This window comes from Ranitomeya variabilis, chromosome 6 (assembly GCF_051348905.1).
Source record: "Ranitomeya variabilis isolate aRanVar5 chromosome 6, aRanVar5.hap1, whole genome shotgun sequence".
NCBI lineage: Eukaryota > Metazoa > Chordata > Amphibia > Anura > Dendrobatidae > Ranitomeya > Ranitomeya variabilis.
Window position 1 is genome coordinate 538,759,125 of NC_135237.1, and position 20,888 is coordinate 538,780,012.

Genomic DNA, 20,888 nt, shown 5'->3' on the forward strand with positions numbered 1-20,888 from the left:
TCTGTACAAAGTTAAATGTGCTGACAACAAAATCACACAAAAATCATCAATGGAAATCAAATTTATTAACCAGTGGAGGCCTGGATTTGGAACGATACTTAAAATCAAAGTGGAAAATCAAATTACAGGCTGATACAAGTTCAGTGTGTGGCCTCCACGTGTCTTTATGATCTCCATACAATGCCTGGGCATGCTCCTGATGAGGCGGCGGATGGTCTCCTGAGGAATCTCCTCCCAGACCTGGACTAAAGCATCCGCCAACTCCTGGACAGTCTGTGGTGCAACGTGACGTTGGTGGATGGAGAAGAGACATGATGTCCCAGATGTGTTCACTTGGATTCAGGTCTGGGGAACGGGCGGGCCAGTCCATAGCTTCAATGCCTTCATCTTGCAGGAACTGTTGACCCACTCCAGCCACATGAGGTCTGGCATTGTCCTGCATTAGGAGGAACCCAGGGCCAACCGCACCAGCATATGGTCTCACAAGGGGTCTGAGGATCTCATCTCGGTACCTAATGGCAGTCAGGCTACCTCTGGTGAGCACATGGAGGGCTGTGCGGCCCTCCAAAGAAATGCCACCCCACACCATTACTGACCCACTGCCAAACCGGTCATGCTGAAGGATGTTGCAGGCAGCAGATCGCTCCCCATGGCGTCTCCAGACTCTGTCACGTCTGTCACAAGTGCTCAGTGTGAACCTGCTTTTATCTGTGAAGAGCACAGGGCGCCAGTGGCGAATTTGCCAATCCTGGTGTTCTGTGAAAAAAATGCCAAGAATCCTGCACGGTGTTGGGCTGTGAGCACAACCCCCATCTGTGGACATCGGGCACTCAGACCATCCTCATGGAGTTTGCTTCTAACCGTTTGTGCAGACACATGCACATTTGTGGCCTGTTGGAGGTCATTTTGTAGGGCTCTGGCAGTGCTCCTCCTGTTCCTCTTTGCACAAAGGCGGAGGTAGCTGTCCTGCTGCTGGGTTGTTGCCCTCCTACAGCCCCCTCCACGTCTCCTGGTGTACTGGCCTGTCTCCTGGCCACTTTGACTCATACAACGACGGATGGTGCGATCTGACACTGATGTTCCTTGAGCTTGATGTTCACCTTTAATCTATTTAGAAGTTTTTCTGGGCTCTTTTGTTACCATTCGTATTATCCGTCTCTTTGATTTGTTATCAGTTTTCCTCTTGCAGCCACGTCCAGGGAGGTTGGCTACAGTCCCATGGATCTTGAATTTCGGAATAATATGTGCAACTGTAGACACAGGAACATCAATCTGCTTGGAGATGGTCTTATACCTTTTACCTTTAACATGTTTGTCTATAATTTTCTCTCTAATCTCCTGAGACAACTCTTTCCTTCGCTTCCTCTGGTCCATGTTGAGTGTGATACACACCATGTCACCAAACAGCACAGTGAGTATCTGTAGCCCTATATACCGGCCACTCACTGATTCCAAGATTGTAGACACCTGTGATGCTATTTAGTGGATACACCTTGATTTAACATGTCCCTTTTGTCACATTATTTTCAGGGGTGCCATCATTTCTGTCCAGGCCGATTTCATGAGTTTTATGGTTTTTAAAATGCTGTGGAAGCATGATGGAAAAGCAATGTCTGACTTTCATTTTTACATATTTGGTATCTTCATTTCCAGAAAAGTCTGATCTATCAATATCTAAAATGATTTATCTATCAGTTATACCCAGAAAAACCTTGGGGGGGGGGGGGGGGGGGGGGGCAGGGGGTTGACAATCTTCCAAAAAATATACAACAAAAAATTATCATGATATCACATGCACCATAAAATAGTATCAATAAATTCTACAGCCCGCCACAAAAAAAAAACAAGTCATCGCACCTCTCCAGCAACAGAAAAATAAAAATGAAAAATGTTGCAGGTCACAGAAGATTAAAATACAAACCAATTTTGAGAAATAAAATAAAGTAAAAAAACCACATAAATAATAAAAAAAAAAAATCCATAATTTAGAGATTATCGCAATCCTACTGATCGGGAGAATCATGTTGTCAGGTCACTTTAACTGCATAATAAATACCATAATAACAAAACCCCAAAACATAAAAAAAAAAAAAAACATTGCCCATTTCTTTAAATGTTAAATACTTGGCTGAGAGGTTTTAATTAAAACCAAGAATCCACAAGAGACACAATTACATCTTCTTAATGATTAAATAACAAGAATCTCATGCTAAAAAAAAATATAAAAAGTTTAAAAAAAACAAAAGATAAAAAAAAAAAAAAAAAAAAAGATTATTTCCTCGAGGTTGTGAGCACAAGTGATTTATGCTTGTTCTTGCTACCTGGATTAAAACTACAGTGCTAAGTAACCGTGAATGGCCTCCGTGTGGTTGGGGACTATTTTATAAAAAAAAAAAAAGTGGCCACATGGAGAGAACGGAATATTTTAGCAATATTAATCTAACTCATGCTGCTTCCTCTCCGGAGCCTCTGGTATTATGAAGTAGGTCAAGGTAATTACTAATGCAGCAATGTTTACCTCTGCTTTATAATAAAAGTGTCATATGCCAAGGACTGACGGCGAAAAACAGTCCCTGAAAGGTAAAGTAATGGCGAACATGGCACGCGAAACGCTTCTGTCTGCCAGGACGCATTTTAAAGTCTATGGCGTGCTCAGGAATTTTTAATATCATATATTGCAAAAATGTCTTACGGGAATGGTTATGATGGTCCGACTGGCTGGAGGCCTTCATGGCCTTATACAGGAAATTGCACTGACAAGTAGGATGTTTTCTTGCCCCTCATTTACATTCCGAATGGTTGTGTCCTTTATTGCTGCTGTGTACAGGTACTCTAATATAACGGTTTCAACTCTACGATACCCAAGTACGTAGCAGACACACAATTTTACCTTCGACGCCAGCCTTTCCTTTAACTTTAGATAGAATCGAGGCACACAGCTGCCACTAGGTGCCTATAGCTTTATAATGTTAAACAGGAGGAGAAATGAGATCAAATTGGAGCAGACAAAGCCCCAGATAAAGACGGTATCCCCAGACAAAGCTATTGGCGAAACGATCTTTAAGTGTCCTTAACTGTGTAGATCTCTCTTTACTTGATATTCTTTACTTTTTATATTATCTTTGTATTCCTTGCTGCACTTTTTTAACACAGTGATCCAATATACTCTCATATATTTCTTGCTGCGCTTGCACTTTACTACTTTTTGTTAGGAGATGGAAATGCCAGGGTCTGCTTAACAACAAATAAATGGTTTTACTATATGCTTAACATTAGAGAGTGTAGTTACTGTCCTAATTGGGTATACTTTGTCGCGGTGGGACAGCTTTGTGCTTTTTTTTAATCAAAAAAAGTGTTTACTAAGCACCATATGATATTTAATGCACTTGCTTTTTTTTTACTTATTTTCATTAGGGTGCATGCACATATTGTCTTTTCTTGGGTTTTGTTTGTTTCTATGGCCAGTGTGAACATGCTTTTACATCATGCATGTTTTCAAGTCATACTCCGGCTCAGTTTTCTGTTTTTCTTCAGTACTTTTGTATTCAGAACAAATAGGGTGTGGCCCCCTTTACACCGAGCTGGGCAGTTCATATACAGCTCTGGCAAAAATTAAGAGACCACTGCACAGTTTTATAAAAATCAGCTTCTCTACATGTCTGAGAACTATTCCATTCCAGTGTCAGTTGAATTCCAACCAGAGTACACCTCATTCTACTTAATGTGCTTCTAATTGGGTGATCACCTGAACCAAATCTTATTTAACAAAGGAAAGTATAAAAAACCCTGCTGTGGTGTTCACAATCCTCTTGCAATAGGACAAGCTGGATGGCAAAACAAGTGCTAGTAATATCCCAAAAGTAATTTGAATGAAAAAATAACTTTTAACCATGTCAAAGGAGTTGAAAGTCTTGAGTAAGGAAAAGAAGGGCTTAATTCTGGCTTTTACTAGCAGAGGGACTCAGTGAGCGTCATATTTCCTCCATCCTTAAAATTTCTAAGAAAGTAGTCCATTACAACAAGGTCAAGCAGCAGATATTGGGGACAACAAAGCTACAGACGGCGAAAACGACTCTCCACTGACCGGGATGACCATCATCTTATTCAAATGTCACTCAGCAAACGCAGGATGACATCAAGTGACTTACAAAAGGAATGGCAAATGGCAGCTGGGGTGAAGAGCACGGCAAGAACAGTTCGTAACAGGCTCCTAGAGGCAGCGCTCAAGTCATGTAAAGCTAAAAAAAAGCCTTTTATCAATGAGAAGCAAAGAAGAGCCAGGCTGAAGTTTGCCAAAGACCTTAAGGATTGGACCATAGAGGACTGGAGTAAGGTAATCTTCTCTGACGAATCTTATTTTCAGCTTTGCCCAACAACTGGTCATCTAATGGTTAGACGGCGACCTGGAGAGGCATACAAGCCACAATGTCTTGCACCCATTGTGAAATTTGGTGGAGGGTCGGTGATGATCTGGGGATGCTTCAGCAAGACTGGAATTGGCCAAGTTTATCTTTGCGAAGGATGTAAGAATCAAGCCGCATACAAGGTTATCCAGGAAAAACAGTTGATTCCTTCTGCTCAGGCAATGTTCACCAACTCTGAGGACTGGTTTTTCCAGCAGGACAATGCGCCATGCCACACAGCTACGTCAATCAAGGTGTGGATGAAGGACCACCACATCAAATCCCTGTCATGGCCAGCCCAATCTGACCCCTTCCATAATAGAAATCCGCAGGGGTAAAAACCGCACAAAATCAGCACAAAATCCGCATCAAAACCACACAAAATCCGCACCTGCGGTTTCTGCCAGGAGATGCGTATTTTGTGCAGAAAATTTCTGCACCCCAATCCGCAACGTGTGCACATAGCCTAAAGCTGTGATTAAAAATCATGGTTATTCCACCAAATATTGATTTCTGAACTCTTCCTGAGTTAAAACATTAGTATTGTTGTTTCTAAATGATTATGAACTTGTTTTCTTTGCATTATTTGAGGTCTGAAAGCACTGTTCCTTTTTTATTATTTTGAAGATTTCTCATTTGCGGCAAATAAATGCAAAATTTATTGCTTGGAACTTCAGAGACATGTAAAGAACATTGTACATGTTACTTAAAAATATACCTATAATGAGAAAAATCAGAGAAAATGAAAATATTACAGTGGTCTCTTAATTTTTGCCAGAGTTGGGTGTCCGGTTGGGACCCGGTGACTCTCTGCCACTATTCACACTGGGTAGGTTTTAACATTAGAGAGTGTACTTACTGTCCTAACTGGGTACACCTTGTCGCGGTGGGACAGCTTTATGCTTTTTTTTTAATCAAAAACAGTGTTTATTAAGTACCTTATGCTAATTATTTAATGCACTTGCTTTTTACTTATTTATTTTCATTATGGTATATGCACATATGGTCTTTTCTTTGGTTTTGTTTCTTACTACCGTATATGCTTTGTTGGATTCAGACACGAGATATTCTTTTATGTGTTTGAGTAACTGTTTTTCACATCATATAATTATCTTCTTTTTGTAAATTTATAAGATAAATATTACGGTACTTATGTCCAGTACTTTTTGGGAATTTTCCTCAGTTTTTTGTCTGGTATTTTTGTGCTGTGTGTATACTGCTGTATGCAGCTTTGGTCTTTGTAGTTATGATACAGTTTCCACAAAAAGTCTCTGAACCTTAGCAATAAAGAGAAACTTGGAACAGAAACATAATCAGGCAGTAACAGATATAAACAGTAGATCCCAACAGTAACAGAGGGCAATGAAGCCAAAAATACGGACATGAAAGTGGCCATAAGAGGTGCTGAGGTAGTCGTAACACCTGGGCATAGGCATGTTAAAAAAATATTGTCAGATAAGTCTAAGACCTCAGGAACGGCAATGTGGTCAAACGAGTCGAGTAAATATTAAGTTGAAATGCAGAGTGGACTTCAACAGGTCTAACTAGGGAATAAACACCTATAACGGGTACTGAGGACGGTGTGGTACATGTAATTCGGATTGGTAAGGAGCCAAAGGGCATCTATGCTAGTCCCACACGGTGAGCACATTACACCTGGTAGCTCACAGATGAATTTTGAGAAGAAACAGTTAATAAGAAGATGAAAAGAAGGCCTCCACTGATCACTTCCTTCCATTCCAGAAAAAAATGTAAAGCGTGCAACCAACGATATATCATACGTGCTCCAATTTCTCTGAACCAACGGTTTGAGATCTACGATACTCAAGTTACCTTTCCAATCAGATGACCCAAGTTTGCTTTCAGCATAAGGTTTTCCCTTGGGGTTTAAAGATAGGTCTTTATGATTTGGGGGTCCTTTTCTGGGACTGTTATTAGGGTTTCTCTGAGGGCACTTTTGAAAACATTCTTGCGTGACAGCAACTTCTGTCCATATGCTAATATGGAAATATGGATGTCACAGAGCGAGTCCATCCTCAGGACCCATCTATTAACTAAAGCTAACGTGTTTGAGCATTTCTGAAATGTCCATTTAATACATTCTGATTTTACATCGAGAAAGAGGTAGATCTCTCCTTCCTTCCCCTGGCCAAAAAATCAACTATTCACAAAAGGTGGCGGGAGGTGGACCTACAATGCTTAACTGACTGCTGAGGTATCCCTTATTTGCCGGCGTTGTCAGGGTTGAAACAAACCCCTTTAATAGTGGCTAGTCTGTTATGATTATGGGGTGTGGCTTATACGCATGGGTGGGACTGGACTATATGCGTGGGTGGGGCTTAAATAAAAAAAATACTATCAATACTAGCTGGAATCTTTCTGAAGATTATTCCTGAGCATGTAACTTTGGTATGATTTACAAAAAAAGACCCTGGGGGACATGTACACATTTATGCTCTTTTGCCAAAAACCTTACAGAGAACTCCTTTAACCTCTTCAGTCTCGCCGATGGACTGCATAACTATGATGTCTTGCCTTAGAGTGATTTATGAGATAATGCTTTGTTTTTATACATTAAAACATCATCATTGGCCTTGAAATGCAAATAGTTGAGTTTCCCGCCTGACCGGTCTTCAGTGATGCACTGTGTATATTCATTATAGTCCTGTGCCGATCACTTTAATGAATGCACCCTGAGAAAAGGCTTTATTAGAAGCATTAATCATCAGCCTGGGCATTTACTGGTTTCCCCCACAGATAATATACATTCCCCAGATAATAACACCTTATACTGGAACTCTATACAATATACATATGCAAATGTCCTTCATAGGTGTCATTACCACATTATTTTATATTTACATAAATTAATTTCTCCTGTAACCTGATAACATTTATCAAAGAAAACAGTTGTGAATATTTACTACATGCAGCAGATCCAGAAATGTTGTGTAACCTGCATATTTTAGGAATCTTTCCTTCCCTTTGCTTCACTTTCATTCTCCATGCTTCCTCAGTGGGCGGGTTCTCCCTGGTGTCCCGTGTGCTCTGAGCCAATCACTTACCTTTCTCTGATGCTCCTCCTTTCCTCTCACAGACTGCAGTCTCACAGACACAACTGCAGCCGCAGCTCCCTCTTCCCTTTTTTTTTTTTTTTTTAACTGGAGGAATTTGTTTATTTTTCCTCAAATCTGTGGCTAACCACTGTCTGCTCGGGAGTAACCACAGAACAATAATTTTAAACTTATGGAACTCTCCCTCTCTTCTATACTGCAGGAGGAACCATACCATGTCAGGGGAGGCACTTGGAATTAAAAAGATGAAGAAGACCTTATTGGTGGGCTCATTGGGGACATTTTTGGGTAGGGCACTCAGTGAGCATTGTTATTCGTTCAGTGACACTTTTCATTGTTAATGGAGCTCTCAGGGGACATCATTATTTTTTGGAGACACCCGTGGCTCAATTAATTGTTAAGGGGCACTCAGGGGGCATTATTACATGGTTAGGAACACACTGGGCCATATTAAATGTTAAGGGGGAACGGAAAGGGCATTATCACTCTATAAGGGACACTCAGAGAATTACTACGTTGTAAAGGGACACTTGGAGCAAATTTATTTTATGTTACGCCAGACACTCGCGCATCTTCTAAGCACCGCCCCACTCACCGCGTGTTTCGCTCTACTCCACTTAGTACCTGATCATCGCTTTGAGCTGCCTAGTGCCATCTTCCAGCTCGGCGATTCCACCCTCCATTCCTCACCTGAACTTAGGTTCTTAGTAACTCTGTCTCCAGTTCCTGTATTGGCGTATTCCTGTTTTGTCTCACCTGTTATCGACCCGGCTTGCCTTCTCGTTTATCCTGATCTATCCGCTCCTGACCTCGACTACACGAGTTCTGAACCTGTGCTGCCTGCTCCGACCTCGGACTGTCTGACCTGGCTTTCGTCTTGCCCACCTGTACCCAAGTCTCTGACCCTATGATCAGCTGCTGCAGACCTGGGGACTGCCCTGGAATGGTACCCGTGTCTACTGGCTGGCCAACTTATTCTCACCACCAAAGGCTCTAGTAAAGACCCAATAGAAACCTAGTCATGCCCTTCCAGAGTAAGCCCGGCCCATGGTGCAGTCGGTCCACACCTACCACTGTTATATTTTATAAGGGTGTACTCAGGACATTGTCGCTTTTTAAAGGGGCTCTGAAGGGCAATATTACTTTACAAGGGGCCACTTGGGGCATTACTACTTGGGAAAAGGATGTTAAAAGGTCATTAAAACTTTATAAGGGGCACCCAGTGCATTGCGACTTTAAAAGGGGGAACTCGGTAATAAGTACTTTATGAGGGGGATTTGAGGCATTACTATTTTATAAGAGGGCAATTGGGACATTAATACTTTATAAGAGGGTACTTAGGGCATTTTAACATTGGACTTCAATGCAATGTGGCTCTGGAGGTATGAAAAGATGGGGACCCCTGCTGTGGACAGTAAAATAGGGTGTCGAATGCTCACATCACTGCTGACGCCAATCTTTGAGTTCAGCCGTTTGGGTGAAATGGATGACAACAACCACTGAGCTCAATCACTGACTGCAGCGGTGATGTGAGCCGTTGAAGGAGAGCTGCGCTGGAGTTATTTTACTTGACAGGCAACATTTGGGGTCCACTTTTCTTAAAGTGCCCCCACACACCACAGAATATGCAATAAATAGCTGTAATAAGAAAGTCCCCAAAAATGTGACAACTCATTTTTTAAGCCAGAAATGATAGTAGTTGTCACTCCCCTTTCCCCACTTGTATCTACAGTTCATTACTCAGCAGGTGCGGGGGAGGCGATGACAAAGGTATATAACACCTATGCTCCATCCCGAGGTACGATGGGTGTGATGATCTCCTTGTAATAGATTTACCTGTTCTCTGGATCAGGAACGGTCAGGTTCCTCGTCACAAAACACATCTTGAGTGGAATGGTTTTCTTGTCCCCATAACTGGGCAAAGAGAGAGGCGATGGCGGACACTTCGATGAGTTACCAAGCCGCGGAGATTCTGGAGGAGGAGTCTCCCATCCGATCTCAGACACCGGGGAACCCTTCTTGACGTAAGGCGTGGCCTCTCGCATGTACTTCACTGCAAAAAGTCATAAAACACCACGATTACTCCACCTCATCCATCAGCTGCAGCGCCCATCCACATTACCAGTTTACAAGCTACGTAAGGCCTTGTCTTGTCTTCCCGGCCGCAACCAACTTCAAAGCGCTCGTCTCATCTACTGTATATTATGTATTCTGCATTTAATAAGTGAGACGTCTTGTAATAAGATCAAAAGGAACAAGTGATGGAGACCGTGAGAGGCAAAAGTGAATCAGGGAATGGGATCCCCGAGAGCGGCGGTGGTGCGTAATGTCAGGTCACCGTGCGTCACAATAACGAGGAATATTGTCAGCATCTGTCTATCTACATAGCAAAGAAATACTCTAGACTTCATACGTAGATGTCATTTATGGCTACACCATTATTGCAGTTCTTGCCAAAAAATGCTGCAAAAATGCGACGTGTGAACATAGAATAAGTGTTTTAACCACAGATATAACCCTGCACGACGTTATGCTCCATGACTGACGCGTCTCGGTATCTTGGACGGTGCTATATCTCGCGGCATTTATCACACTTGTTCTTTGCACAAGATTCAATTCTGATCATGTAAAATCCTCATTTACCGATGACATCAGTGAATTAAAACAAAAGAATCCATTTTTCATTTACTGTAGACAAGAAGACGGACTTGCCAAAAAAGCTGAGTGCGGAATTATCTCTTGTTCCACAGAACATCCATTGTCTCCATTGTCTGATGTCTGGATGACATTTTCGAGACCAGACGTCACATTGCTTATTGATTGGCCTCTGGAAAGATTTAGGATGATCATTAAAGGGGTCGGTCCAGGAAAACGCATTGAGGACCAATCTTTACAGTGAGAATATGCAAATGCTCTAATGCACCTGGAAAAACATTGAGGGGGTCACAATGTTCTTTTTAGATCTAAGCCCGGACTCTACAAATATAAAACTCTTCTCTAAAATATTCTACTCTTCCCTTGAGAGTTATGCCCTAATGCATAGCATAGAACCTAAGATACCTGATCTCAACACTATTTACCAGCACCATGAACAAAACAATAACAGATCCCACGGCCATTCAGCAGACCTCAAATGTTCCCACTACTAGCACCAGACCCCAGCACCCATCAACAAAACTAATCACCTTTCAACAGACCAACATGGTCTCAGAACTACTAGAGTTTAGCAAATTTTTCAAAATTCGGTTCCGATTATGATCAGGGGGCGAATGTTGTATTTGCCGAACACAGCAGAATGTCATTGGAGTCAATGGGAGTAGAAGTGACCGAATATGTTCGGAACCGATCATCAAACATAAATTCGTCACGAATAGGGTAACAATATGTCACGGATATGGAATTCAAAAGATTCCAGCAAATCCCACCAACGTAGCACAAAATTCAACACCCATTAGCAAAACCCGGAATTTTCAGCAGACCCCAGCACCCTTAAAAAAATTAAAAAAAAAAAACAAAACCCCACCATTCAGCAGACACTAGATAATTTCCCCACCATTCACCAAACTCCAACAACCATAAAAAAACAAGCACCATTCAGTGAAGTTCTGGAAGGCTCTTAATACTGGAGGGGGGGGGGGGGACAACAGCAAAAGGTCCTACCTGACCACCCCTTTTTATTGTGTTTTTTCTTAAGAAAAAAACGAAATTCTCTTGGAAACAAGATAGATGGTTGTTTTTGGTGTCATTTTGGGTTGGCGGAGCAAGGGGGTCCTTGGACTTGGTGGAAAATTGTGGTGTGGGGTTGTATATCAAGTAGCTGTGGCCAACAAATTGTGTCTGGAATTTGATAATGGCCTGGTGGAGTTTTGTCACTCTTCAGGGTGGGGACCCTAGGGAGTTGGTGTCCTGGAGAAGGTTTTCCTGCCATGGAGGTGCCCCCCGAGCAGGTGGTTGCAGATGGAGGTAAAGCCAGAAGATTTCAATATTTAGATACCAATAGTCCTTTGGAGCTCCAAGAACCTCCTTCAACCCAAATTGATTATTGATTGTTATGTTTGTTAAAATAGAAGCTGACTTGGCCAATTTAATACAAAACAATGGGTCTGTTTTATTTGAGGGAAAAACGGAATTCAATCGGGGGGTGTTTGATAGACGGTGGTTGAAGGACGGCCTCTACAATACTTGAGTAATGGATTAATCACAGCCATTTACCGTCACAACCACTATAGTATTGAGAAGTCTGCAGTTTAGGGAATCAGCAAGGATGGACCACCTCATAGAGGAGAACCCACCGCAGAATGTAGAATTGTGAATCTCAACAGTGCAACCTATGAGCAATAGAAAAATGTCCTATCCTGGGAGTCAGGGAAGTTTCCCATTTTCCAAGAGTTTTGTAGAAAGTAATACTGCGAGCAAAATGTAAATAATTCTATGATTAATAGAACGACTGCAATATAGTCTATGGAGAGTCGGTATGACCAATAGCGATGAGCCAACGTGCTGGGATAAGGTGTTAGAGCATGCTCGGGTGCTAACTGAGTGTCTTCGGCATTCTCGAAAAATATGTTTGGGTCCCCGCGGCTGCATGTCTTTCAGCTGATCGACAGCCTCAACACATGCAGGGTTGGATACCTGTTTGTTAGGCAGTCCAAGTATGTGTTGCGGCTGTCGATCAGCAGCAAGACATGCGGCTGCTAGGACTCAACCGTATTTTTCGAGCCTGCTGAAGACGAAGACACTCGGTTAGCACCCAAGCATGATCAGATAACACCTTATCCCAGCACGTTTGCTCATCACTAATGACCAATTAATAGTGCAAGGAAAACATGTGAAGAAAGGGATGCCAACCTCTAGACAGGCACTCAAGTCTGAGTTTTGATGAAGGGTGGTTAGGCTGGCTCATACCGTAGATCGGTGGGGGTCCAACCATCGTGTGCCGCAACGATCTACAGAATGAGTCACTTTTTTTCACGATAGAATGGAGAAGTAGTGCGCATGCTCGACCGCCACTCCATTTATTCCCTAAGGGGCTGCCAAGCTCTGTGCTCAGCTTTATTCGACGTCCCCTTAGACAATGAATAGATCGTTGTTCGGGTGTCTGATCTGCCGGTCCATTCCATGACGGGGATAACAGTGCTCCCTTAGTGATAAAATTTCCCATTTTTGCCAATTGGTGGTTCAAGAGGTCGGACACCCCTCAATCAATAAGTTTTCACCTATTCTATGAAATAGTCGATAACTTTCTTTGGACCCCTCTTTTGACTAAACATGTTACTCTATAGGGCATGTTTTATGCTATACGTGTTTGTGTGAGAACATACTACATTTGTATGAAAAATTGGGTTTCTTCATGAAATGTACCGAAAGGTAAAGATGGACACCTCTTTATCCATAATATCGATTTATCTACCTAGTTTGATTTAAAAAAACTCAAAAAAACTAAATGTACTAGATTGCAATGGGGAAAAATTGGAATCAATGCGCCCCTTGCAATATAGACACATCCGTTGACTTTTCAAGGGATTGAATACTTTTGCAAGCTACTCTGTGTACCTGATAAAAAAAATCCTTACCATGGGGTTAACACTTTTAGATTTTCCAAATACATTGTGTCCTATTCCATTTTTCATTTTACCTTCTCAAGTAATGACGACCCTACAAGTCGCTACAAAAAAGTCCAGATGGAGACGTATTACCGGAAAGCAAATCTATGTCTCAGTTAGCTTTTATATTTTAAAAAAAAAATGTAAAAAGTTTCAGCATTTCCCTCAAAATAAAAAAAATCCCAGCAAATCTGCTCCCCTTCTTAATTGTTAAAATTGGAGCAGAGGACGCATTACTGGGCAGATTTCCTATCCAGGTGTCCAGGCTGCCCACCATTGATCATATTATTCATTTATATTTCTACTAGTGATGTATGAATCCTTTTTTTAATAATTAGTATTTTTTTATTATTATTTTTAAATTATTATTCATTATTATTTTTTATTTTGTGGTATATAATATTGCTTTACAGCTTCTTGCAGCGCCTTGCTTTTCTCTGCTGCTGCAAACCATTAGCTCGTTTTTTTCGCAAGGTACGACACTGATAAAAGCGAGAGTTTAGGATTGTTCGGTCTCAGAAGTAAACTTTCTGTGATTACGTGGACTTCGGGTCACGGAGACACAATCCATGGCAGCGTTAGGCTGGCGCTGAATGCTGCTCCGCACAATCAGCTTATTCTTCTAGCAGAGAGCCAATTATAAATGGAAGAGAGTTGGCATGACATTACAAAGCCTCCCGAAGAATAAACACAGCGTAATTACCAGGAGGAGAAATGCTACGTGTCCCCTCATTGTGTCACCGCAGGGCACCGCGCCGAATCAGAGGCTCCTTGGTAAACCGGCAGACTTGACAGCATTACTATATACCTATACCTACTATATACACTGCACACTGTAATCCAACTTCACTCCATAGGTAGCTAACATGTGACATGGCGGCTACCGAGAGACTACAAGTCCCAGCATATCACGCCAGCCAAATCCGTGACAGCAGCAGAACATTAAACATTTCACAAATCTTCTGCTTCTGCGGACATTATCTCCAGCTGGTATCTAATACAGAGTACCAGTAACACTTCCCAAAGGAGGCAAAGAGGAGAAAATAAGGTGTCACTTTCCATAAAGGGAAGCAAGAGCACAAAAAGGTTTATGTGTCATGGTTACACTTTGCGGATTGTTGCAGTATTACAGTAGTTATATTCCTGTACATAGGGGCAGTATTATAGTAGTTATATTCTTGTACATAGGAGCAGTATTATGGTAGTTATATTCTTGTACATAGGAGCAGTATTATAGTGGTTATATTCTTGTACATAGGGGCAGTATTATAGTAGTTATATTCTTGTACATAGGGGCAGTATTATAGTAGTTATATTCTTGTACATAGGGGCAGTATTATAGTAGTTATATTCTTGTACATAGGAGCAGCATTATAGTAGTTATATTCTTGTACATAGGAGCAGTATTATAGTAGTTATATTCTTGTACATAGGGGCAGTATTATAGTAGTTATATTCTTGTACATAGGAGCAGCATTATAGTAGTTATATTCTTGTACATAGAAGCAGTATTATGGTAGTTATATTCTTGTACATAGAAGCAGTATTATAGTAGTTATATTCTTGTACATAGGAGGCAGTATTATAGTAGTTATATTCTTGTACATAGGAGGCAGTATTATAGTAGTTATATTCTTGTACATAGGGGCAGTATTATAGTATTTATATTCTTGTACATAGGAGCAGTATTATAGTAGTTATATTCTTGTACATAGAAGCAGTATTATGGTAGTTATATTCTTGTACATAGAAGCAGTATTATAGTAGTTATATTCTTGTACATAGGAGGCAGTATTATAGTAGTTATATTCTTGTACATAGGAGGCAGTATTATAGTAGTTATATTCTTGTACATAGGAGGCAGTATTATAGTAGTTATATTCTTGTACATAGGAGGCAGTATTATAGTAGTTATATTCTTGTACATAGGGACAGTATTTTAGTAGCTATATTCTTATACATAGGGGCAGTATTATAGTAGTTATATTCTTGTACATAGGGGCAGTATTATAGTAGTTATATTCTTGTACATAGGGTCAGTATTATAGTAGTTATATTCTTGTACATAGGGAGCAGTATTATAGTAGTTATATTTTTGTACATAGGGGCAGTATTATAGTAGTTATATTCTTGTACATAGGAGCAGTATTATAGTAGTTATATTCTTGTACATAGGGGCAGTATTATTGTAGTTATATTCTTGTATTATAGTAGTTATATTCTTGTACATAGGGGCAGTATTATAGTACTTATATTCTTGTATTATAGTAGTTATATTCTTGTACATAGGGACAGTATTATAGTAGTTATATTCTTGTACATAGGAGGCAGTATTATAGTAGTTATATTCTTGTACATAGGAGGCAGTATTATAGTAGTTATATTCTTGTACATAGGGACAGTATTTTAGTAGCTATATTCTTATACATAGGGGCAGTATTATAGTAGTTATATTCTTGTACATAGGGGCAGTATTATAGTAGTTATATTCTTGTACATAGGGTCAGTATTATAGTAGTTATATTCTTGTACATAGGAGGCAGTATTATAGTAGTTATATTTTTGTACATAGGGGCAGTATTATAGTAGTTATATTCTTGTACATAGGGTCAGTATTATAGTAGTTATATTCTTGTACATAGGGAGCAGTATTATAGTAGTTATATTCTTGTACATAGGGTCAGTATTATAGTAGTTATATTCTTGTACATAGGAGCAGTATTATAGTAGTTATACTCTTGTATATAGAGGGCAGTGTTATAGTAGTTATATTCTTGTACATAGGGACAGTATTATAGTAGTTATATTCTTGTACATAGGGGCAGTATTATAGTAGTTATAATCTTGTACATAGGGGCAGTATTATAGTAGTTATATTCTTGTACATAGGGTCAGTATTATAGTAGCTATATTTTTGTACATAGGGAGCAGTATTATAGTAGTTATATTCTTGTACATAGGAGGCAGTATTATAGTAGTTATATTTTTGTACATAGGGGCAGTATTATAGTAGATATATTCTTGTACATAGGGTCAGTATTATAGTAGTTATATTCTTGTACATAGGGGCAGTATTATAGTAGTTATATTCTTGTACATAGGGACAGTATGATAGTAGTTATATTCTTGTACATAAGGGCAGTATTATAGTAGTTATATTCTTGTACATAGGGGCAGTATTATAGACGAAAGCTAGGGGTCAGCCTTTATGTGCACTGTGAAGACTACTCGGTAGTTGTCACCTACTGAAGTCCAGTATCTGTTAGACCAAAGTAATAATCTTTTTACTTAGTTCTCCTAGTTATTCTCCTTTACTGTATATATGCTGAATCCCCAAATGCCGGCCTCTTGTGTTCCAGCAATCCTAATTATATTCACGACCGTTCTCTACTGTAACCTGCAGACGCTGCGCTGGTTTATTGAAGGTTTTTATAAAATGTTTATTGCTATAAAAAAAAAATGCCCCAAGGATTATATGTGGTAAATTTAATCAAAAAGATCAGCGGGGTTTGAGATGTAGGATTCAGTTTGGAGCACTGGCATCTCGCTGCTCGCAGTCACTGATAGCGATGACCGATGTCATTTGCAGTTCAGCAGCTGAGCTCCGTGTTACATCCAGATGCACTAAATGCCAAAAAAGAATAACGAAAAACGACCTCAAGTAAGAACTCAACACATAAAAAGTTCAACACTACATACTACATGTAGCAGAGCCAACGAAGAGGTAGCAGAGATAAGAAGAGCTAGCAGAGCCAACAAAGAGGTAGCAGAGCTAAGAGGCAGCAGAGATAACTAAGAGCTAACAGAGATAACAGAGGTAGCAGAGCTAAAAGAGGTAGTAGAGATAACTAAGAGATAGCAGAGCTACATAAGAGCTCACAGAGCTAACTAAGAGGAAGCAGAGCTAACAAAGAGGTAGCAGAGCTAACAAAGAGGTAGCAGAGCTAACAAAGAGGGAGCAGAGCTAAGACATAGAGATAACTAAGAGCTAGCAGACCTAACTAAGAGGCATCAGAGATAACTAAGAGCTAGCAGAGCTAACAAGGAGGTAGAAGAGATAGCAGAGGTAGCAGAGCTAACAATGAGGTAGCAGAGATAACAAAGAGGTAGCAGAGCTAACAAGGAGGTAGCAGAGCTAACTAAGAAGTAGCAGAGATAACTAAGATAGCAGAGCTACCTAAGAGCTCACAAAGCTAACTAAGAGACAGCAGAGATAACTAAGAGGCAGCAGAGGTAACTAAGAGGCAGCAGAGCTAACAATGAGGTAGCAGAGATAACAAAGAGGTAGCAGAGCTAATTAAGAGGCAGCAGAGCTAACTAAGAGGTAGCAGAGATAACTAACAGCTAGCAGAGCTAACAATGATGTAGAAGAGATAACAGAGGGAGCAGAGCTAACAATGAGGTAGCAGAGCTAAATAAGAGGCAGCAGAGATAACTAAGAGGTAGCAGAGCTAACTAAGTCATTTAGGGCTCCTCATGATGTTGGTTTTATACATAGCTGCCCATACTCACTATTCTGCTGGTGCAGTCACTGTGTACATACATTATATTACTGATCCGGAGTTACATCCTGTATTATACTCCAGAGCTGCACTCACTATTCTGCTGGTACAGTCACTATGTACATACATTACATTACTGATCCTGAGTTACATCCTGTATTATACTCCAGAGCTGCACTCACTATTCTGCTGGTACAGTCACTGTGTACATACATTACATTACTGATCCTGAGATACCTCCTGTATTATACTCCAGAGCTGCACTCACTATTCTGCTGGTGCACTCACTGTGTACATACATTACATTACTGGTCCTGAGATACCTCCTGTATTATACTCCAGAGCTGCACTCACTATTCTGCTGGTGCAGTCACTGTGTACATACATTACATTACTGATCCTGAGTTATATCCTGTATTATACTCCAGAGCTGCACTCACTATTCTGCTGGTGCAGTCACTGTGTACATACATTACATTACTGATCCTGAGTTACATCCTGTATTATACTCCAGAGCTGCACTCACTATTCTGCTGGTGCAGTCACTGTGTACATACATTACATTACTGGTCCTGAGAGACCTCCTGTATTATACTCCAGAGCTGCACTCACTATTCTGCTGGTGCAGTCACTGTGTACATACATTACATTACTGGTCCTGAGATACCTCCTGTATTATACCCCAGAGCTGCACTCACTATTCTTCTGGTGCAGTCACTGTGTACATACATTACATTACTGATCCTGAGTTATATCCTGTATTATACTCCAGAGCTGCACTCACTATCCTGCTGGTGCAGTCACTGTGTACATACATTACATTACTGATCCTGAGTTACATCCTGTAATATACTCCAGAGCTGCACTCACTATTCTTCTGGTGCAGTCACTGTGCACATACATTACATTACTGATCCCGTACTGATCCTGAGTTACATCCCGTTACAATTTTTTTAAACACAGTTTGAACTTTTTCCTAGATTTATTCTGTGATCAGGAGCAGCACTCACACCCTGCCCCAGGTAGACTTACAGCAATGCCAAGGTCGTGCTATCGGCTAACTGTTCATACAGAGCAGAGCTAATAATATAGTAATACATGATGCAACAGGGAACACTTTAGGTCACACAGATCATGTGAACAAAGCAAAAGGGAATCTGTCAGTAGGATCACCCGTCCTCAGCCGTTTATATGGGCATGCACGTCATAAGAAGCTGGATAAAATGATACCCTGATATCTGCGATTTGACATCCCATTCCTGAGAAATCCATATTCTTCTTATTATGTAAATGAGCTGTAAAGATCTATGGGCCGGACATAGATCTCCCTGAGAATCTGCCTTCAGAGATTATTGTAAATGAAAGGAGAGTTATAGTTATATTATACCCCAGAGCTGCACTCACTAGTCTGTTGGTGCAGTCACTGTGTACATACATTACATTACTGATCCTGTACTGATCCTGAGTTACATCCTGTATTATACTCCAGAGCTGCACTCACTATTCTGCTGGTGCAGTCACTGTGTACATACATTACATTACTGGTCCTGAGATACCTCCTGTATTATACCCCAGAGCTGCACTCACTATTCTGCTGGTGCAGTCACTGTGTACATACATTACATTACTGATCCTGAGTTATATCCTGTATTATACTCCAGAGCTGCACTCACTATTCTGCTGGTGTAGTCACTGTGTACATACATTACATTACTGATCCTGAGTTACATCCTGTATTATACTCCAGAGCTGCACTCACTATTCTGCTGGTGCACTCACTGTGTACATACATTACATTACTGATCCTGAGTTACATCCTGTATTATACCCCAGAGCTGCACTCACTATTCTGCTGGTGCAGTCACTGTGTACATACATTACATTACTGATCCTGTACTGATCCGGAGTTACATCCTGTATTATACTCCAGAGCTGCACTCACTATTCTGCTGGTACAGTCACTATGTACATACATTACATTACTGATCCTGAGTTACATCCTGTATTATACTCCAGAGCTGCACTCATTATTCTGCTGGTACAGTCACTGTGTACATACATTACATTACTGATCCTGAGTTACATCCTGTATTATACTCCAGAGCTGCACTCACTATTCTGCTGGTGCACTCACTGTGTACATACATTACATTACTGGTCCTGAGATACATCCTGTATTATACTCCAGAGCTGCACTCACTATTCTGCTGGTGCAGTCACTGTGTACATACATTACATTACTGATCCTGAGTTATATCCTGTATTATACTCCAGAGCTGCACTCACTATTCTGCTGGTGCAGTCACTGTGTACATACATTACATTACTGATCCTGAGTTACATCCTGTATTATACTCCAGAGCTGCACTCACTATTCTGCTGGTGCAGTCACTGTGTACATACATTACATTACTGGTCCTGAGAGACCTCCTGTATTATACTCCAGAGCTGCACTCACTATTCTGCTGGTGCAGTCACTGTGTACATACATTACATTACTGGTCCTGAGATACCTCCTGTATTATACCCCAGAGCTGCACTCACTATTCTGCTGGTGCAGTCACTGTGTACATACATTACATTACTGATCCTGAGTTACATCCTGTATTATACTCCAGAGCTGCACTCACTATTCTGCTGGTGCAGTCACTGTGTACATACATTACATTACTGGTCCTGAGAGACCTCCTGTATTATACTCCAGAGCTGCACTCACTATTCTGCTGGTGCAGTCACTGTGTACATACATTACATTACTGGTCCTGAGATACCTCCTGTATTATACCCCAGAGCTGCACTCACTATTCTGCTGGTGCAGTCACTGTGTACATACATTACATTACTGATCCTGAGTTATATCCTGTATTATACTCCAGAGCTGCACTCACTATCCTGCTGGTGCAGTCACTGTGTACATACATTACATTACTGATCCTGAGTTACATCCTGTAATATACTCCAGAGCTGCACTCACTATTCTTCTGGTGCAGTCACTGTGCACATACATTACATTACTGATCCCGTACTGATCCTGAGTTACATCCCGTTACAATTTTTTTAAACACAGTTTGAACTTTTTCCTAGATTTATTCTGTGATCAGGAGCAGCACTCACACCCTGCCCCAGGTAGACTTACAGCAATGCCAAGGTCGTGCTATCGGCTAACTGTTCATACAGAGCAGAGCTAATAATATAGTAATACATGATGCAACAGGGAACACTTTAGGTCACACAGATCATGTGAACAAAGCAAAAGGGAATCTGTCAGTAGGATCACCCGTCCTCAGCCGTTTATATGGGCATGCA

General features: G+C 40.8%; 1 protein-coding gene across 1 annotated transcript in view; it reads right to left on the reverse strand.

Moving 5' to 3' along the window:
• SNTB1 (syntrophin beta 1) overlaps window positions 1–20,888 on the reverse strand; it is a 177,671-nt gene that overhangs the window by 82,253 nt on the left and 74,530 nt on the right. Inside the window, exon 2 of the mRNA XM_077271159.1 lies at window positions 9,314–9,530. Coding sequence (XP_077127274.1) covers window positions 9,314–9,530 — 217 coding nt within the window. The remainder of the gene's footprint in view (window positions 1–9,313; window positions 9,531–20,888) is intronic.